The 21004-nt window shown below is 35.6% G+C and overlaps 2 protein-coding genes across 6 annotated transcripts in view; one reads left to right on the forward strand and one right to left on the reverse strand.

Annotated features, from left to right (window-relative positions):
- Positions 1 to 2778, forward strand: part of LOC107669369 (potassium channel subfamily K member 4-like) — a 13979-nt gene extending 11201 nt beyond the window's left edge. For all 4 annotated transcript variants that reach the window (XM_016461557.1, XM_016461556.1, XM_016461559.1 and 1 more), the window contains 2 exons: positions 1182 to 1324; positions 1643 to 2778. In XM_016461557.1, the coding sequence (XP_016317043.1) occupies positions 1182 to 1324; positions 1643 to 2275 (776 nt within the window). In that variant the 3' untranslated portion in view covers positions 2276 to 2778. The remainder of the gene's footprint in view (positions 1 to 1181; positions 1325 to 1642) is intronic.
- Positions 2779 to 3740: 962 nt separating this feature from the next.
- On the reverse strand, positions 3741 to 7238 carry LOC107669394 (high choriolytic enzyme 1-like). 2 transcript variants are annotated; one of them, XM_016461601.1, is made up of 9 exons: positions 7088 to 7238; positions 6998 to 7007; positions 6539 to 6592; positions 5217 to 5357; positions 5020 to 5137; positions 4459 to 4637; positions 4251 to 4332; positions 4028 to 4155; positions 3741 to 3916 (listed from the first exon to the last, which is right to left on the reverse strand). In XM_016461601.1, the coding sequence occupies exons 1-9, from the start codon at positions 7154 to 7156 to the stop codon at positions 3909 to 3911; spliced, it is 789 nt and encodes a 262-aa protein (XP_016317087.1). In that variant the 5' UTR covers positions 7157 to 7238; the 3' UTR covers positions 3741 to 3908. The 2 variants fall into 2 exon arrangements, with proteins under 2 accessions (XP_016317087.1, XP_016317086.1); XM_016461600.1 differs by having other exon boundaries at positions 6959 to 7007.
- Positions 7239 to 21004: the final 13766 nt, after the last annotated feature.

A 21004-nucleotide genomic window follows, 5' to 3' on the forward strand; every position in this document is an offset into this window, starting at 1 on the left:
AATAAAACTAGCCCCTTTACAGTTTAGAATGATGTATTACTCTTACCTTTATGAGCAAAAATGACTTCGTATTTTAAGTTGTTTCCACTGTTAGAAAAAAATGCAAGTGATTGCGCTGGCGCCTCCGTGTCCTGCAGAGCGTGCTTCAGCTTCCACTCTTCGCAAACGATTGGATATGCACATTTATATAGGTTAAACATTTAAACTAACATTGTGATATACTTGAACTGTTTTATATATAGATTTTATTTTAGGCAAGTCCTAATGATTTGAGAAGGCTAAATTGATCAAACATAGGCTATAGGCTATGATCAATTCACTGTCTGCCGCTGGCCTTTACTTAAAAAAACAAAAAAACGTACATTTAACGAACAAAAAATACTCCAAATGTTTTTCTAAATTTACTTTATAAAAAAACGAAACGAAATATAATCACTTTTCCATTACATACAAAACTGAACTATTTTAATAGCTGAAACAGTAGTATAAGCTTTTTTTGGGAAAAGGGGAAAAAAGACGGGCTATATTTGAGACCCGTGCAGGGCTTTAATCCACTTCATCCAACGCTGTTTTGTTCTCATCTGTGAGCATGCTCTTGATATATGTATTTTAGGTGTGTAAATGTATAATTGCCTTTTCATTATATTTTTCAGTTTTATTTAAATTTGTAGTTAAAACAACTAAAAATAAATGTATTTTAAAGTTTAGAATTAGACAGCCTTTGCACACAGGCTTATGCTGAAAACAACAAAATGGAACCTCAAGGTTGATCTAGGAAAATGTGTGCAAATGTATAGGGCCCCATTCCTATATTTTGCCTGGGGCCCCCAATTCACTAAATCCGCCCCTGGGTTCTTGTCCAAACATTTGTCTCACCATTTTTGTCTTTGTATGCATTAATCAAACGTTCATTTCAAATGTTTTCACTTAATTAATTTCACGCTAACTTTATGTCCTTCTTGGAGCTTGAAAATGTATGGGTCCCATTGACTTTCATAATATGGACAAAAACTGCTGAAACATTCTTCAGAATATCTTCCTTTGTGTTCAACAGAATAACTAAAGTCAAAAAATTTGGAACCCCATGATGGTAATTAAATGATGACACAATTTTCATTTTTGGGTGAACTATAAATTTGAATAAATTACTCTATGTATTTTGTACATTTCTTGTCCATCAGGTGATGGCGGTGATGCAGGTAAAGATCATTGGTACAAGCCTCTGGTGTGGTTCTGGGTTTTGTTTGGATTGGCCTACTTTGTGTCCATTCTTTCCATGATTGGGAACTGGATCCTGGTTCTTACCAAAAAAACCCGAGCTGAGGTAGGTCAATGATTCAATCTTGATGTCTAATTCATTTTTTATAATCAAATGTTTTGAGCAGTTAATGAATAAGGTTAGTGCCTGGTCAGACTCAACACTGCAACTCAAATGTGATTTTTAACTTCTCTCTCAATTCCGGCCCCTTCTATCTTCTTGATAACATTCCTTCCATTTCCCCTCATACCCGTAGTTCATCTCCACATCTCCTATTAACCTAAAATCTGTATCAAATTTCAATCATTCTGTTCATGGTGACATACAAATCTCTCCATAACTCTCAAGCCTTTCCATTTCTCCTGCCCTACTTTCTGCTCCCAGATGGAGGGGTTGAGAGCACATGCCTCAGACTGGACTCAGAACATCCAGAATATGTCTGTGGATTTCAACATGTCTGGAAAATTTGAAGATCCTTTCAAGCGCACAAGGCGAAAGCGGCGTCACGGGCGCCACAGACGCCACAGACACAATGGCAGTGAGGGTAGAGCCGGAGAGGATGGAAAAGAGGAGAATGAATCCGAATCCAGCTCCTACTCGGGTTCATCGGATGAGTCAGAAAGCAGCTCTGAGTCCCAGTCGGAGGTAACCCAAACAGACCGGGTCCCGGAGGGAGTGGGTAGCGACAAGGGCAAAGATTTAGTGAAAGAAGAAAAACTCCATGCCATGGCCAAAGATCCCGTCCTCTCTCAGCCCTTGGATTACCTTGGGGAAAATCTTGCGTACATCGACGAGTCTTCAGATGCAGTGAGTGGCAAGATTCACCTGGACCCCCTGCTGGATGTACCAGAATCGAACCCAGCTTCTACAGACAGGCCCAAAAGGAGACGTCAAAGGAGACACTTGAGAAGGGATCAACAGAAACCCAAGACTCCTAAAACCAGTCCAAACGAACCAGAGAATAAAGCGCCAAATGGAGACATTAGACAGAAAGATCCACCTACGCCAAAGCTGTGAGCATCAAGGTGTTCATGGGATTTGTAGCTCCTCAGAAAAGCCTCTTTGGAATAAAGTTTTGCTACTTTGCTAGCTTTAAGATATTCTGTGCACCACTGGGAAGGCAGCTGGCATTATTCTCAGATTTTACTGGGGGGGGTGGGGGGGAGTAGGTGTGGTCAAATCTTGGACCCCTCAGCATGAGTGAGAACTTTTATTGGGTAATCAGATAGGGGCCTGATGTGCAGAAAGGCCATGGTGATCAGACACTTAGTGCCATCTACTGGCCGTTCACTGCACATGACTGGCTCATTTGTTTATGGATGTACTGACCGTCAGTGAATGATTTGTGTGCCTCTTTCACTTCTTTCCTAATATCAGAATAATACAGGAATGACACTAATCCATGTTACTGATCCAACTCGAATGATGCTTACTGCTTGAGTTCCTCAAACTGTAACAGTTTTGTATTAGTGGTAAATAACATTACGCTATGGAAGCCTGTTTCTGCTTAAAGTAAAAAAAAAAAAAAAAAAAAAAGGTACCAATAATATTTCTCATGTCTGCAAGTTTGACTCACAGTTGTAACTTTATTTTTTACTTTCTCAGGATTTCCCAATCTTGCAACTTTATAAATAACAAATGACACTTTATATCTCACAATACAAGTATTTCTCATAATTGTGATTTATTTTATTCCTAGTTGCCACTTTTTCCTGCAATTCCAATTTTTCTCATAAGTGCAATTTTGCTTCAGATTATTACAACTTCATCTCACACATGTCATATATTTTGAGATATATAAAACGCTAGAATTACATTTGTGGGATTATATAATTATGACTAAATCCCACAATTGCTACTTTGTTTATTGTAACTTTATACCTTCACCATAAATGCGACTTCACATCTCACAACTGGCGTGTATCTTGAAATAGTGACTTTAAATCAAATTTTTTTTAAAGTTATGTGTTACAGTTGCAATTATATTTCTCAATGTACTTTCTCATAAATCTAATTTCAATTTTTTAATCTTAAAATTGACAATGTGACTAATTTTCATAAATCCACCTTAGTTTCTAATAATTTTGATTTTTAATCTCAGTTGCTACAGTCTTGTGATTGAGACTTTATCAATTGTGACTTTGTGTCCAACTATTAATATAACATAACAGTGTCTTAAATTGCTACTTTTAATATAACCATTTTTCCATTTTTTTTGCCCTATATCATGTAATTGTGACTTTAAATCTCAGTTGCCACTTTGTTTTTTTTAAATTGATAATTTCTCATAATGGCGACTCTTAATTTAGACGTATTTTTTAATGGAGGCAGAAACATGCATTGGTATTGTGTACATGCATCTCTAACAGGAAATCTGCGTTCAGATGGCTCGTGAGTGTGGTGCGTGTATTTTCCCTTAACTCATTAAAGTAACTTGAGAGGTTCAACCCTTCTAGGAACTAAGACGAAACCACATCAGGACTGACCCGTAACAAGGTTTATTGCAATTCAGCACTGCGGTTAGTTCATTACATTTGTGGTCAAATTACAGACAGAGGAAGGAAAAGATTAACTTTGGTTACACAGTACCGTAATCCTTTTATTTTGTCACAGTCTGTATTTCACTGGGGTTTGATCTTCAGTGTTCACTTTAAAGAGCTGCAGGTAAAAAATAAAATACAAATTCCATCAGAATCGTAGTACTTTTGTACAGTCATTACTGTCAAAAATGCCATTTAAAATATGAGACTACATGTGTAATGTGCTCACCACATTCATAGAGCTTGTTGATTCTCTGAATGTCAATAGCAGACAATTCCTGCCTCTGTCCAATCTGTACTAAAGGGTTAGGAATTGGAATGATGGTTTCCATGCCAGATTTAATGGTGAAGGCTGTCCTGCAGATGAAGGGTGAGAGTGAATTCCCTTGAGGAATTACTTTATATATCCATACTGAAGCATGAATTCAAAAGTAATATGGGTGAAGTTTTACCTTCCATAATGCATGATGGAGTTGTAGTCATAAGGGGTATTCAGATTATTTGTGTCCTTTAGCTGAAAGTTGTGTGCAGATGCTGTGCAAGGGCAAACAAGTGTTCATTGGTACTGAGGTTATTACGATAAAATAAAAAGATCGTTTTAAAATCACCTCTAGAACTTGAGATTTGTCCACATTCTCTCACACACACACACACACACACCTTGTGGAATATTCTGCCAGTTGATCCAGATGTACTGGTCTCTGTCGCTCCTGGTGTGTTCGTGGTGGAACCCCAGAGAATGGAGGAGCTCATGCTCAATGATCCCGTGAGAAGCACAGCCATCCACAGACAGAGACAACTGCTGTTTACCTCCAGATCTCCCTACAGCAGACGAGCAGCTGTAAAGAAAGATATATATTCAAAGAACTGAAATTCACAAAATCACCTGCAAATTACAGTGTACTGATGTGTAAACTCAAATGTAGGCCTACACTTGAGTTCAAAAGTTAAAGGGGTCATATGATGTGATTTCAATTTTTCCTTTCTCTTTGCTACTATTATTATTATGGAAAACAATTGCTGCTTAATATCTTGTGAAAACGGTGATACATTTAAACAACAGTTTATTTAAAATAGAAATCTTTTAACACTATAAACGTCTTTACTGGTCACGTTTGATCAATTTAATGCATCCTTGTAAAACGTAACATTACTGACCTTAAACTTTTGAACGGGATTCAGATATGAGTACATTCATTATTCAGGTGTGATCAAGCTCACCCTACTAGATTCTCAATGCTGATGTAATCCACTTGATTAGTTCGTGGCACAAAACGGACACAGGTTTTAGCAGCAATGCTCTTCATTGCATTATCAATCACTGCCCTCTCATAATCATCTATCATAAACACAAAATGTAGGCTATTAAATGTTGATGCAGAATATAGCTACATAAAAGTGGATTTCTCGTCACTCACAGAAGTCATTAGCAATGGAATATGGCACTTCAACCCATCCAGATGGGGACTTTGGCCATCTGCAGTAGTCATTTAAACATTTCATGGCATTCATTGTTGTGGGTAAGACCATATCTCCCTCAAGAAGCATGCCACTGATCTCTGAATCATAAAACAAAAAGTTATAATCATTTCACTCATTTAAATCTCTTATAGAAGTGTTAAAAGGTTATCTGCAAGCAAACGCATGATTACTATATTTAAATAGACATACATGTGTTTTGACTGAAATCATGTAGGCTACAAACTATAAATAGGCTAATATACATAAAAATATGAAACTTAACATTTTAATTACTAATAACCCATGACCTTTTTATACATTTAGATAAACTTTATAAGAATTAAAAATAAATAAATAAAAGTTACAAATTAACCATTGCCATTTATATTTATAATAGGGCTTACGGTTTAACGCGTTAATTTAATTAAATTTAACGCCCCGCCCGAGACCTGTACGTCATCTTACACTTCATACAGTTGACAAACATGATGCAGCGCAACAACTATGTAGTTCATAAATGCAATTATGTGCCCCTAAATTGAGATTTTTGGCCAAAAAACGCCGCTTTGAGTTGGTCTCATTTTTATATCATATGATAAACGATATCACGAACAGCGAGATCAATATCACACGAGTGCTGTTTTGGTCCCAAATAACACCAGTGCAAATGGGATTGTAATACAACAGTTCAGTAAATAAGTTAAGATTGTGTTATATTTTAAACACAATAGTCAGTTTTTGCTCAGTTTTGCCGACGCAAATATTACCTATTAAAGCCACATCAGAACTGTTGTGCTTTTCCAAGCAACACAATTTCTGAACGAGTCCGCGTTTTGAACGAATCCGATGAACAAGTGACATTCATTAAGACATTTACCGCCACCTATACTGGCAGTTTTAGTTTCCCATTTAGAGTATAATTTCATTAAAAAATAATTTGCTATTTAAGTATTAATTTAAAAAATCCATATTAATAAAGAAAGGGATCACTCACCCCCACCCAAAAAAATATTTTTTTCTAAAGCTGTTTTGTAATATCCATTTCTTATGTAACACAATAATGGCTTTAAATGCTTTTGTGCATCATTTCTCAGCCAAATTTGATGTGCGATTAATATGCAATTAATTAATCACCACATTGTGTAATTCATTAGATTAAAATTTTTAATCGATTGACAGCCCTACTTTATAAATATTTAGTATATTTATATAATAAAGTAAAAAGCATTAAAAATTACCAACATTGTCATAGTCAAGTAGTACCGTAAATAACTGTTACCTTTGTTTGCCTGCAGAATTCTTGAGAACATATCCACATCACCAGACTGGATATCTGAAGAAAGAATGGCAATATTAAACCATATTTGTGTATTTTATTGGTCTAAATTAGTGGTTCTTAATCCTGGTACTGGGGACCCAGTTAGTGATGGGTCATTCATGAACAATTTGTTCATTGCGTCTGTCATGTGACAAATTAATGAAAGACTTGGGAGGTAAAGTAACTTATTTTTCTCAAATTATCTTTGGTTGCATTATAATGATTTTGTCATTTTGGAATAGGATCAAGATTGCATAGGTGGACATGTTTGGGGAATTTTGCGGTTGAAAATATTTCACGCCACTCAAATGAATGAAATGACTTGAATAAGGAGAGAGCTACATGAATTTCTCTTATCGGAGTCAAGCACCACTGTTCTACCTGATTTGAAGAACACACGAGGGTTGAATAGAAACTCACCTTGATCAACCTGTGGAAAGAGCAGGATACAGAGTGAGTGAGCGAGTGAGTGAGTGAAGGACGCTCAAATCTGAGAGCTGCAGCTCTTACCGCAGCAGGAAAAGCTCGAGAGAGATTTAGCAGCACAGCCGAGACGGAGAAAAGTAATATGCAGTCCATTTCCCCCCAGTTTGTCTCAAAAAAGACTTCGACCTGAGAGTGGATCTGTGAGAGAACTAAGTAGGAGACTTTCTAATATAGAAGACATCTGGGAGTGTCCAGTATTTGTAGGGCTGCACGATTAATCGAATGTGATTGTCAGGTGTAGTATCTTGTCAGTAAAGCCGGTTCTGTGATTAGTAAATCTCCAGCACGTGCTTTCAGATGGAGCGGCATTTACTACACAGAGCCGTAGTTCACTGACCAGCTAAGCAGTGATAAAGGCTATGTGGATTAGCGTTGCATTAACATATACTTTATTATAATAAAAATTACAATAAGACAAACTCAGATAAACCATGTATTGTTGTAGCCGTGTGTTTATTAGTCACGTTGAATTAATGAAAGCAGTTAAATCTTCTGTTTATTCAGCAACCGCTATCCACCTGTTTCCAGGGGGCCTACTGTAAAAAAGAACGTGGGTACAACTTCCGGTGAGGCGGGGGAAGTAGTATACCAATGGTATTTTTTTATTATTGCAGTTTGTAGAACAAAGAACATATAAGGGCAATAACATTTAAATTAAATTAAATCAAAACAAATACTTAAAAAAATATAAATTAAATTGGAAAAGCAATAAAAAATCACGTCTGTAAACAAGTACAAATAATTACAAATTATTCAAAGAATAGATTTAAAGCTTTAAAGTAATTTAGTTTTTTGCTTTGTTATTTCTTGTTTCTTTTAACGTACACAGGTAGTGACCTATTTCTATTTTAAAATGAGTAAAATTAGGTTTTTTCACTGCCCATTTACATTTGTGAATAAAGAATTTTCCATATGTGACCCTGGACCACAAAACCAGTCTTAAGTGTCAATTTTATACATCATCTGAATAAATAAGCTTTCCATTGAAGTATGGTTTGTTAGGATAGGACAATATTTGGCCGAGATACAACTATTTGAAAATCTGGAATCTGAGGGTGCAAAAAATCTAAATACTGAGAAAATCGCTTTTAAATTTGTCCAAATTAAGTTCTTAGCAATGCATATTACTAATCAAAAATTAAGTTTTGATATATTTACAGTAGGAAATTTACAAAATATCTTCATGGAACATGATCTTTACTTAATATCCTAATGATTTTTGGCATAAAATAAAAGTCTATAATTTTGACCCATACAATGTTTTTTTGCAACCCGGTCTCATGGCAAAAACGTGGGCACATTTTCGCGAGACGCGAAATACGTACCAATAAGTACATATCGCTGCAGTTTCCAAAAGAAATGAACAGGTATGTTCGGTAGCTCACGGAGTACGGAGACGTACTTGAGAGGCGAGGAGCTCCGGTTCGAATCCTGTGTAACTACAGTTAGGCAAGACGGTTCAAATCTGCATATGAGTAAGTTCAAATGACACGGTTGCATCAACAAATGCATTTTTATATCAGTTTTGCATTTGTTAACACCAGTGTATTGGGGAGTAAATTCACAATATACCAAATGTTGAAGTCAACAGCATACTCATAAAAAAATAAAACATCCTTTTCTTTGAGTTGCAATTCAATATTAGTACTAGTAGTACAAAAAAAAGCCAAATTACACCAAAATAATTTTGTATAAATACAATCATAAAATAAATGGACAATACTCTCATTTTCCTCTTTACAGAAAACACACTTCAAGTCAATGTCTTTACAAAACTTTGCAATGACCTGTTTTACAGGATAAATACGATGAACAATCTTGTATGATACTTCTCTAATTTTATTTGTGATATAAAAACGTCTGGAAATCTTAACGGTTTCTTTCCAGTTGACATCTTGAAATTGTGATCTCCAAAATCCAATGGCTAAAGGAACATTGGAAATTTGGCCAATCGTTCTAAGATAATTATTATTACATTTTTATTCTTTTATATTTATACCTTCCAGTTTAAGACTGAAATATAAATTTGGTTTTTCGACTATATCATTTCCTAATAAATTCCTAAGTTCTCAAGGAATGGCATTAATTACCATCATATACTCCTTAACAGGTATATAAAATGAAATTTTTTCTAAAAACTCTGAATATGTAAACTCTGAATATGTAAGCACATGACCATTACTACTATTCAAAAGTTGTGAAACCAACAAAATATTTTTTCTAAACCAATTGAATAAAAAAAGAGATTTATTTTGGTGTGCAGTGTATTTATTATTCCAAATAAAGCATTTGTGAGGGGAAAAATTGTGTTTATATGTAATCATCCATGATAACAATGCCTGTTTGTGAAAATTGGAAAGTTTTATGGGAAGCTTGCTAATATTAAAATTACAATTAAGAAGAAATTCAATTCCACCTACTTTTTCAAAAATAATATTAGGGATGTAATTCCATAACTTATCTTTTGAACGGATATAATTTTGAATCCACTTAATTTTAAAAATAGTGTTAGATATTTCAAAATCAAGTACATTTAGCCCACCTTGATTAAATGGATTACAAAGTATTTTTTTATACAAATAATGATGTTTATTTTTCCAAATAAAATTATATATGCATTTATTTATCTCATTAATGATACTTTTTGGAAAATCTATAGCCATTGCGGTGTAAACTAGTCTGGATAAACCTTCAGATTTTGATAATAAAACTCTCCCGTTTAAAGAAAGATCTCTCATCGGCCAAATGTTACATTTCTTTTTAATTTTGTTCATTATTGGGGTATAATTAAATAGTATAGTCTTTTATTGGAATGCCACAAAATTCAGACAAGTTACTGGGTCTTTCTTTTAAAGCAAACAATTCACATTTTTTAATATTTATAGCTAACCCTGAAACTAAATAGAATTCATGAAGACACTCAAGAGCCACTTTTAATTCTTTTATATCTTTTAGAAAAATTGCCGTATCATCTGCTAACTGGGAACATTTAATCACATTTAACTGGAAACATTTAATGCATTATTGGCCAACTGGATACCTTGAAATGGACTGATTTTAATATGAAGATACAATACTTGCATGACCAATCAAAATAACAGAGGAGATAAATGGATCTCCTTGTTTAACACCTCTGCCTATATTAAATCTAGGAGTGGTCCCGAAGGGTAGTTTAACAGAGCTATTGCATTCATTATATAATGTTCGAACTGCACGGATAAAGTTGTTGCCAAAACCAAAGAAATCAAGAACTTCAAATAAAAATTTGTGGTTGACAGTATAGAATGCTTTATAATAATCTATTAAAAAAAATAAATGTAACTCATCATTTAAAAGAAAATTGTAGTCAATCAAATCGAATATTAATCGAATATTATTGCCAATTTATCTACCACGTAAGAAGCCAGATTGACAATCATCTATAATTTCATTTAAAACTAACTTTAATCGACTTGCAAATATATGTGAAAGTAATTTAGTATCATTATTGATTAGAGTTATTGGTCTCCAATTTTCTATATTTAATAGGTCTTTACCTGGCTTAGGAATCAATGTAATCAATCCTTGTTGCATAGTTGGCAACATTACTTCATTTTGCAACATTTCTTTAAAGACATATAAAAGAAACTCTGAGATATCTTCTTTGAACTCTTTATAAAATTCACAGGTCAGCCCATCGCTTCCTGGTGCTTTATTATTTTTAAGCTTTACAATGCTTTTATGAATTTCTTCAAAAGTTATGTCTTGATCACGTATGTATTTAGAATGATGATCTATAGTTTTTGCATTTTTTAAAAGTGAATCTAGAAAAAAATCAGCATTATCTATATTATTATTTTGGGCATATAACTTTTCATAAAATGTAACAACAAAATTAGGTATTCATTTTGGGTCCACTGTAAGAGAATCGTTAATCTTGAGTTTCTTTAAAGAGGAAATCTTTATCACACTTTTAACCTTATCCTTAAACTGAACATCTTCAAAAAGTGAATTATGTAATTTCCAGTAATTGAAATTAGATCTTCGAGTTCTTGTATCACCAAGGCTGATAACTAAATGGATCATTCTGTGGTCACTGAAGACTGAAGGCACAATGTCAGTCTCCTGAATTTGATTCCCAAGTTCCTCAGATGTTAACCAAAAGTCAATTCTAGATTGTATAGATCTATCTTTATTACGCCAAGTAAAGTCTATCTTATCAAGATTTCTGTGCCTCCATTCATCCCAACAATTTAATTGGGAACATAAATGAAATATATCAGTATATTGGGACCGTCTACTGATATGGGGAGGAAAACAATCCAAAAAAAGGATCATTATTAATGTTCCAATCACCACCTAAAATCAACTGGGCACTTGGGTATATTTTAAAGAAATCCAAAATTTCTTCTCTAAAATTTTGTAATAACAACCTGTTTTGTAGAGTATAATTGTCACCATAGATGTTCCCCAAAAATAAAAAAAAATTATTATCATCTTCTAAAACTAAAATCAACCATCTTCCACAAGAGTGAGCATTACTTTTAAAAATGTTCCCTTTATAATTACCTTTCAAAACTGCGACCCCTGCTGATTTATTACTCCCGTATGCCAACCAGATATCACTACCCCATTGATTTTTCCAAAAAAAAAAAAAAATCAGACTTTACTGCATGAGTTTCCTTTAAAAAATAAGTCAGCCTTAAATCTTTTAAGAAAAAAAAAAAAAAAAAAGCTTTTCTCTTTAACAAATCACGAATGCCCTTAACATTGAACGAATATAAACAGACATACTCTCTTAATAGATTACCGTAGTCAACTGTTTTCCATTCACCCAAGAACAACATTTGCCACAAAAACACCAAACAGCCAAATAGCCTATACAACATTTTCAAACTGGAAGTAAAAGAAAACAAATAACTAAAAAATGTGTTATAATATACTATCCAGCATATACACAAAGCAATATAAGGCTTAAGTTATATTATAACCCTTGTAAAAGACAATGTGTAATGTTACATTTTGCTTTCAAGCCTATTAGAAAGGATAACCTTTACCCTTTACCTCAAAAAACTTAAACAACTGCTTCAACATCAGTCATAAAAGTTTATATCCATATAAACGTACTCAATGTGATGAGGAAAGTTATCTGCAGCCTCACTCGTTGTTTGTCATTCTCTCCTTCTTGCTCTGCTAGACCGTAAAGCCATCTTCTTTGGTATCTTTCAGCTTCATTCACTCTTTCTTCCATTTCTGAAATTCTCTTCTGATGTTCTACGTTTACTTCCTTAAGAGTCACAATGTCTTTCTTAACATCATGCATCTCTTTGAAGAGAAATTCACTTGAAATTCAGTAGTTTCTTTTAAGAGTTTATGCATTCTCTGTTTTGTTTGATCTCATGGTGTATGGTTTCGGTATTTTGATTCATTTTCTCCACCAATATTTGTACGATGTTATTCTGTACCTCAGCAAGCGTTGGCTCCGACTTACTTTTCTTGGGATCTGGCGTGCACGGCTTCCTAAATCAAATTTTTCTTTGTCTGTATTTCGCCCTTGTCTCTTTTCTGCCATTACAACATACGATTGAAGGGGAAGAGATTCCAACTATCTTTGAACTATATAGATTTCAGACGTCGGTATAAACTTTTGTAAACTATTATTTTTAAAGGTTGAGGGTTACTAAATTACACATTTGTTGCTCCGTTCTTCAATTCCTTACTCAATACATCAGTTAAAAGTATGTAAAGCTGCTCAGTGGGTGTGAAAAACAAATACAAACTCTAACAACAAAAAAACTCCGTCTGCATCGGACGCCATCTTGGCTCCCCCCCATACCAATGGTATTCTATGTGCAAATTTTTATTTTTTTTGCATATGAACAATTACATAACAGGCCAACATAATTTAAATTGTACAACTTCATAGACTGAGATATAACAAATTGTAATACATAAATGTCACACACAAAAAAAATAAAAAATAAATAAAATAAATTATTCAAACACAAAAGCACTGTAGGGGATTAATTCAAATAGGCTAATAAATATTTGAAATAAAGTCATACTGATTAAACAAAACAAGTAATTTCCTGGCTTTATATGTTCTCATACTTTTTAAGGCATCAGTATTGTCACGGTGCTACTGTGAGGGAGCGCGGAGCGAGGACAGTTCAGGAGGCCACGGTGGAGCAGGGAACTCAGAAGGCCATGGCTGGACGGACTCCGTGGCCTTGGCCTCGCCACTTGGCCCGGCCACTACGGCCGGACCCACACTACCCTCCCAAAAAAAATCCTTGGGGAGAATATTGTCTTTAGAGGCCCTCCGTATGCCTAATGGGGGAACAGTAGCTCTCCCTGGGCTCGACTTGGGAACTGGAGCCCTCCCTGGGCTCGAAATGGGAACTAGAGCCCTTTCTGTGCTACACTCGGGGACTGGAGCCCTCTCTGGGCTAAACTCGGGGACTGGAGCCCTCTCTGGGCTAAACTCGGGGACTGGAGCCCTCTCTGGGCTAACTCTGGGGCTGGAGCCGACACTGGAGCGAGCTCTGGGGTTGGGGCTAACCACCTTCTCTTCCTTAGATTCCCCTTTAGGTTCGGGGTGAAGGGCGTGGTCGGCGGGCTTGAGTGAGCCACGGCCGGCGGGCTTGACTTTACAGCGGCCGGCAGGCTTGACTGAGGAACGGCCTGCGGGCTGGAGAGAGCCCCGGCGGGCTGGTTCTGGCTCGGGCCCAGACACTGGTAGATCCCTTCCCTCCAGCATAATCCCTTGGTGTCTGGGAGGTCCATTGGGCGATGGTAGTTGGCCCCGAGCCAGAACAGAGAATTGATGGTGGCGTCATCCAATGCCGTCGCCACGGCAGGCCCGCAGAATTCCCAGGCATACTCGAAGAAGGGGAGATCTCTACGGGCTAAGGCGGAGAAATGAGCGGCGATTTCCATGATCGCCGGGGAAAAAACAAAAGACTTTCAAAAACAGAAACAAAACAAGAAGGGGTGCCGCTTACTTCTGTTTAGGTCTGCTATTCCATCACGGTGCTACTGTGAGGGAGCACGGAGCGAGGAACGAGGAGACCAGGAGTACATCAATAAAGGGATTTTAATTACATCAAGGGAACCAGGAAAACATACGTAGCAAAGGAGGTAGACATCTACAGACATTCACAATACCAGACCAAGAACTAAGAACTGGGAACACTTTAAATACACAGGAGCAAATTAAGATAATTAATAACACAGCTGGAACTAATGGAACTAATCAGGGAACATAATGGGAACAGGAAACAGGAAGGACCAAATAAGGGCAAGGAAGGCACATGGGGAGCAAAACACACACAAAACACAGAACAGAGTCTGACAAGTATATAGGTAGGCCTGTCGCGATAATTAAATAACCGTCTAATCGCGATTATTTGATCTAACCGCGGTTGTTTCAGACAACCGCGATTATTGTGCTTTTTATATGAGACAAGGGGGAGTCATACACCAAAAGAAACAGAAGTTTGCTTTTCATGCACTGTATAGCCTATACAGGGCTCCAGACTCATTCTTCCCACTGGTCGCTCTTTTGCAACTAACTTTCTCAGCTGGTCGCACGAGCACATGATTTGGTCGCAATTAAACTAGCTTACAAAACGTTTATGAACAAAAACGAATAAGATGAGGCATGGCACGCACCACATGCTGTATTATATACTGATTAATAAATTACAGAACGTTTAGCAAACACTGAGGAATCGAATAAATAAAAAAAAGAGCTTACATAGCATAACGTGAGGTAAACAGCAAGCATAATCGACAAAGCCCTAAAACAGACAATTAATCGCAATAACCGCGACTATTTTTAAACAATTAATCGTCAGCCAAATTTCATAATCGTGACAGCCCTATTATAGGCTTAGCTCTTTTGTAAATATATTAAATTGGGGTGCAGTTTTCAAAACTTTACATTTGTGAATAAAAATTTTAACTATAAGAAATAGACAATTTATAACAAAGTCTGCATTTTTGTCCTCCAAATGTACACCGAATTTTACCACATCCCAACTGATAAATGGAAAAGAAGGTACTTTATGTTTTATCCAATTAAGCACCTCATTCCAAAATGGATTAACCAAATTGAATTTAAAAAAATAAATGTTCAGTTTCAATATCATTATTACAAATCTGACAAGTATTTGACTCCACATTAAATCTTAATCTTAGAAATTCTTTGGCTGGGTAAATATCATACATAATTTTAAAATGTATTTCTTTATATTTAGGTGGAAGGGGAAATACAAGATATTTGCATCTGAATTCCTTTACTAATTTCCTACTGAGATGTCGAAAAATGTAATATCTTCGTATACGACCAGGATAGCTTTCCTGCAAAAGACAGTTTCTTATAATCTTATTAGTACACTTCTTATCAACAAAACTTGTTTTGTCTAAATTAAGATCAACTACTCTGGGAATAAGCGTAGAAAATGTAAAAAATCCTTTTAACATAATAACCATTGGTAAAGGAATACTTTTGATGACTTGTATATCATCTTTTTTCTCACAATTAAAGTTGAATTTGGTACAGAAATCATCACAATTCCAAAAACAGCCATTTGTATCCATCATGTGCAGCACTGACCAAATACCTTTTTGCCACCATGCCTCCATAAACAAAAATTTTCTCTGAAACAATATACAATGATTATTCCATAAGGATACATTATGTGGACTGAAATTGTGTTTGAACAACATCTTCCAATACAAGAGGACTTGTTTATGTAAAACAGATAGTTTCAGTGGAACTTTAGAAAGCTCAGTCACATTGTAAAAAAAACGTTATACCTCCACATTTTTTAAAGAGACTGGATGGAATTGCAAACCAAAATGAATGCTCATTTTTGATAAAAGATTGGAGCCATTTAAGTTTAAGAACCCCATTCATGATATCAAAATCAGTTGCCTTTAGCCCACCTTCCTCGTATTCCTTTATTATATCATTTTTCCGAATGTAGTGATATTTCTTTCTCCAGATGAAATCAAAATTGAATTTATTAATAGCTTTTATCTTTCTGGTAGAAATCGGCAATGAAGACCCTGGGTAAATTAACCTAGAAAGACTCTCTATTTTTGTTAAAGGGGTCATATGATGCGATTTCAAGTTTTTCTTTAGGGACTTTGTAGAAATCGAAGCGTTTGAGAGAGGCGGAGCATAGAGGACCTGCAATAATGTACAGTATTTGAAAAATAATGTGTTTTTTGAACATTAAAGCATGTCAACATATTCTGTTACACCAAATACACAAAATAATGATCTTTAAAAAAGCATCATATGACCCCTTTAATAATATTCTCCTGAATATTGTGATGTCCCTCTGTAACCAAAAGTTTAGATTGGATCTACATTTTTCAATATTTCTATCAATATTTAACAATTCTATTCTATCTTCATCTTTTGAAATTATAATTCCTAAACATGCAATTGTAGCTTCTGCCTATTCGCGATTTATCGCCTTTGCGATTTAATTTCGATTAATCGTGCAGCCCTAGGTTAGGGTTAAAATCAACACAGACCACTTGAAAAAACCTGAAAAGCTTCTAGCATAAGGTTATGTCAGCCTCACCCACTACAAATAAGTCTGAATTTGTTTGTTTGTTTCAGAATTAGACTAAAACAGCAGCATTAGGCATGACAACAAGATGCTTAAACAGTGTAAATAAGTGGTAAGAGTTCAGGTTTGGGGTCAGTACGATTTTTAAAAAAGAAATAAATAGGCCTGCTTTTATTCAGCAAGGCTGCATTAAAATGATCAAAAGTGACACTGAATTATCAAATTATCAAAGAATCTTGGTTTCCACAAAAATATTAAGCAGCACAACTGTTTTCCACATTGATAATAATAAGAAATGATCCTTGAGCATCAAATCAGCATATAAGAATGATTTCTGATTGATCGTGCGACTCTGAAGACTGGAGTAATGATGCTGAAAATTCAGCTTTACAATCACATAAATATATTAAAATGGAAAAGTTATTAAATATTGAACATTATTGTTTTACTGTATTTTTGATCAAATAAATGCAGCACTCTTGGAAACCATATGACTTTGTTCAAACACATGAAAAAAAATCATAACGACCACAGTAATGTAAGTGTAATAATACAAATGATATAATAAAATTGGTAGCAGAATAATATAAAATGCTTATCAGGACAGGAGTAAGTTAATACTCATCAGAGTCACTGATAATTATTACAAACTTCATTTACATAGGAAGGATGCTCACATCTACATATAAATGCTAATTAATCTACACAGAATGTTTCAAAACCCATATGCAGAATATATACTGCAGATAGACAGCCAGATTTACTAAACCGAAAGTGTTTATGTGCCATTCACTGTGTGTAACTTGCATAATAATCTTTTTTTTTTTCAAACAATAGCTATAGTTCATAATAGTTACTGCATAAAAGTCTTTAAAAGATCATGTTGATAAACTGGTTTATAATGCATTTTCATCATGTTCTCTAAATTCAGCTAGAAGAATAGGTTTATTTTGATCATCTTTAACCTTAATATGGCCTCTGAAATGAACACACACTGCTTTTGTTGGCAGTGTGAAACAGGCCTAACAGAACCTACATGAAACAGCTGTGTAATTAAGAACAAACAATAAAAAATAAAATAAAATAAAAAAACTTGCATCATGATGGCAGCTGAAACATCTTGAGATACTGTGGAGGAAACAAATGCAATCTGACTCAGAGGGTGAGGCTGCCATAATCCTGTGCTGAAAGCTTACCTTTAAACCCTGTGATGTGCTGAAATAACACTTCACTGCAATTGACAGATCTTTTCAGTTAATTCAGACATGATCCTAAAGACTTTGTTGAAAATTGTAGTCCCCAATCGCTTTAATTACACAGATTTGTTTATTTAATTATTCATCTATTTTTATTTTTAATTAAAAACAATACTTCCTTTGTGCACAAAACCTCACTGAACTGTATAAGAAACAATCAGTCAGGCAATAAGTCTACCATTTAAACTCTATAAATATGGTGATTATGATGTTCTGGCTTTTAAATTCACAGAACATACTGCTTTCATGTGAAATTAAGTGACTTCACTATTATATTTATGTTGATCAACAGCAACAGAAATGGGGCTGTTATAAAATTCCTCTTCCCTGAAATAAATCCAAAAATAAACACAAACATGAATTATGCTATTATCTGACATCATAAATACAGGTGTATCTTAATAAATTAGAATGTCATGGAAAAGTTCATTTATTTCAGTAATTCAACTCAAATTGTGCAACTCGTGTATTAAACACCTAATGTTGCACCATGAAAATGACAAAATAATCTGACAACCTTGAATACTCGTGACTAATATGTGATAAAGAAATTAAAAATGTTTAATACCTTGAGTTTTACACTCCTTATTGCATTATTATTCTCTGCTTTTTGTATTTCTCACTGATTATCTTGGCATCACTGCAAACTGTTATCGCATTGTTGCTTCACTACAGGAGCTTAACCTGGGCCACATGCTCGGATGTCTCAACTTTCGTGGACGGAAACATATGACCTTGTGCGCGAGGACACTCTGTACAAAGACGTCACTAGTCGGCAGACTGGCACAATCCATTTATCTGCTGCATAATCACATCACCGCGAGATGGCGCTGCGGTGCGTCTGGATGCGTCCACTATGATGCAATTACACCATTCGCTTTTTTTGAGCGTTTCATTATAGACCACTCTAATCTATCCTAAACGAATATGAAAAATGTTTTGTGCTGCATTCAAATCGAGATGGGTTTGTAATCAAAAACAGATTATGTTACGGTATACGCGTGCCATCATCAAGTTATATATTATGAATGACAGTCTTTTATGACTTAATAGGCTACTTTATACCTAAAACCGCTGTTACCATAAATAGACTACAACTACAAATGTTATTTCTTAATTACCTCACTAAAAGTTCCTCTCATGTTTAAAATAACCGGTTTTATCAGTATCAGTGGGAATTAAGCCAGTGCATTTTGGATGAAAATGAATCAATTTTTTTTTTTTTTTTGCAGTCACCATATCTCTTAGGTCACAATGATTTTGTGTACGTTTCATTGGGAGTTTGTTAAAAAGAGAAAGGAGTCCTGGATTGTTTAACATGAGAATGATTCAGTGTCCTTTTACTCCATATCCTTCACCTCCCAGCTGTTGTCTTTTTGAGGCTATAAGTGTTTCTGTAGTTGTTCCCACCTGTTTCTGGGGTCATGACCTCTGTCAGCATTCCAGAGCACCGAGGTGTGACCTTTTGTGGTAGAGCCATAAACCAAATTTACACAAAAGCCTCGGGCGGAAAAGATCTCATGATACTCTTTAAAAGTTGTAAAACATCTACCAAACCGTGACAGAACCGTTCAAATGAGTCCATGTGAGGAAACGTGCCGTAAAGGAGCTCGGTGTGAAGAGCTTCAGACAGAATGCACCAGCGTGCAGCTCGGCTGAAATGCAGCGCAGGCTGCGTCGGGGAATGACCTTGAATTCAAGGTCGCGTGTGCGTTCTCAATGACAACGGGAACACTAGCGCTTCCTGTTTCTTCTTTAATCCTGTATCGTGCAGCACGCCGTTGCTTCTACACCCACCCACCACACGTACATGTATTTTGTGCTTATTAGTGTTCTTATGAATGTCTCATTTCTGTTATTTTTACAAAACGGACAGGTTTCAGTCACGCAGTCTGAGGCGCATTCCTAAAATAGACCACTAATAGCCTAATAATTTCCTTAACACGGGACTCTTCTCCGTTACAGCATTGCGCGGCTTTGAGACGCAAGGCTCTCTTTCTCTCAGCCCTGAGCTGGGATCAGGTTACGCGGATTGTAGTCTCTCCTTCTTTCTCTCCGCAGTCAATGTGAACTCTGCACCGCTGGCTCGCAGCCCAAAACTGTTGTATGAACCAGCTGACTATGGGAGGCCTAGAGCAGCGAGTTGGGTCAGTGTCACAAGACCGAGCAGACTGACATTTTCCATGCCATCTAAAGCGACGCTTGATTTGCAGCTATGCCGTTCGAGCTTCTATGGGACAAACGCATTCTGTCGCGTTACTACGGACTCGTTTTTTCTCAACTGGAGGTGTTTGGACCACAGGCTATATTTAGCTTATATCATCAGCTGATATGATAAAACATGAGCACTTCTAAAACAAGTAGTAAAACAAAAGGCCACATGATGATATTAAAATGGGGTTTGAACAGTGAGTAATAAATATGGGCATCTCACAGACTTGCTCACAAAAACACTTCCAGTTAGGCTAATAGGCCTACACGTGGAATAACGCCATAAACATGAAATATAATGTAACATAAAGCAGCCTGGTTTACATAGCAGATAACAAAATAAGAAACATAACCAAAGGTGATGCGTCACGCAGAAACTTCTGGGAACGTCAATGTACTGTTTTTCACTGTAAATTATAATGTGACAGTGTTTTTAAACAGTTTTTTTTACTGTAAAATACATGTCCCATTAAACATAATTTGCCTCCATATAGGCAACGGTAACTTCAGTTCACCAGTTCACAGGATTTATTGTGGAATTCGTTCATTTTAACATGAATTATTATTAGGCTATTATTATAATTATTATTATTATTTTCCCCTTAAACTAATTTTTGCACTATGCGTGTACGTGAATGACTTCAACTGAGCTCCGTTAAAAGCTGTCAGTATTATTCAATTCAGGGTTGGCACTAAATAGCACTTTAAAGGTATCAAATGTTTTAAGTTCCCTTCATAAATAATAATAATAAAAATACTGCGTAACGTACAGTTCAGGATGAAATGCAACGTTTTTTCCGCTAGAGTTTTTAGAAACCCTGTGGGAAGGCCGAATTATTTTACGTAGTCACGAATTATGGTAGTTATTAAACGGCCTTTGTTTACACCACGCTTCGTTTCATTTA

This window comes from Sinocyclocheilus anshuiensis, unplaced genomic scaffold (genome assembly GCF_001515605.1).
Source record: "Sinocyclocheilus anshuiensis isolate Anshui unplaced genomic scaffold, SAMN03320099.WGS_v1.1 scaffold180, whole genome shotgun sequence".
NCBI classification, from domain to species: Eukaryota; Metazoa; Chordata; class Actinopteri; order Cypriniformes; family Cyprinidae; genus Sinocyclocheilus; species Sinocyclocheilus anshuiensis.

Coding starts and splice junctions, on each gene's coding strand:
- LOC107669394 (XM_016461600.1), bottom strand. CDS start 7,156: ATGGACTGCATATTACTTTTCTCCGTCTCGGCTGTGCTGCTAAATCTC. Junction 5,138..5,216: donor TTCCATTGCTAATGACTTCT/GTGAGTGACGAG, acceptor TGTTTATGATAG/ATGATTATGAGAGGGCAGTG. Junction 4,156..4,250: donor TCCATCATGCATTATGGAAG/GTAAAACTTCAC, acceptor CTTCATCTGCAG/GACAGCCTTCACCATTAAAT.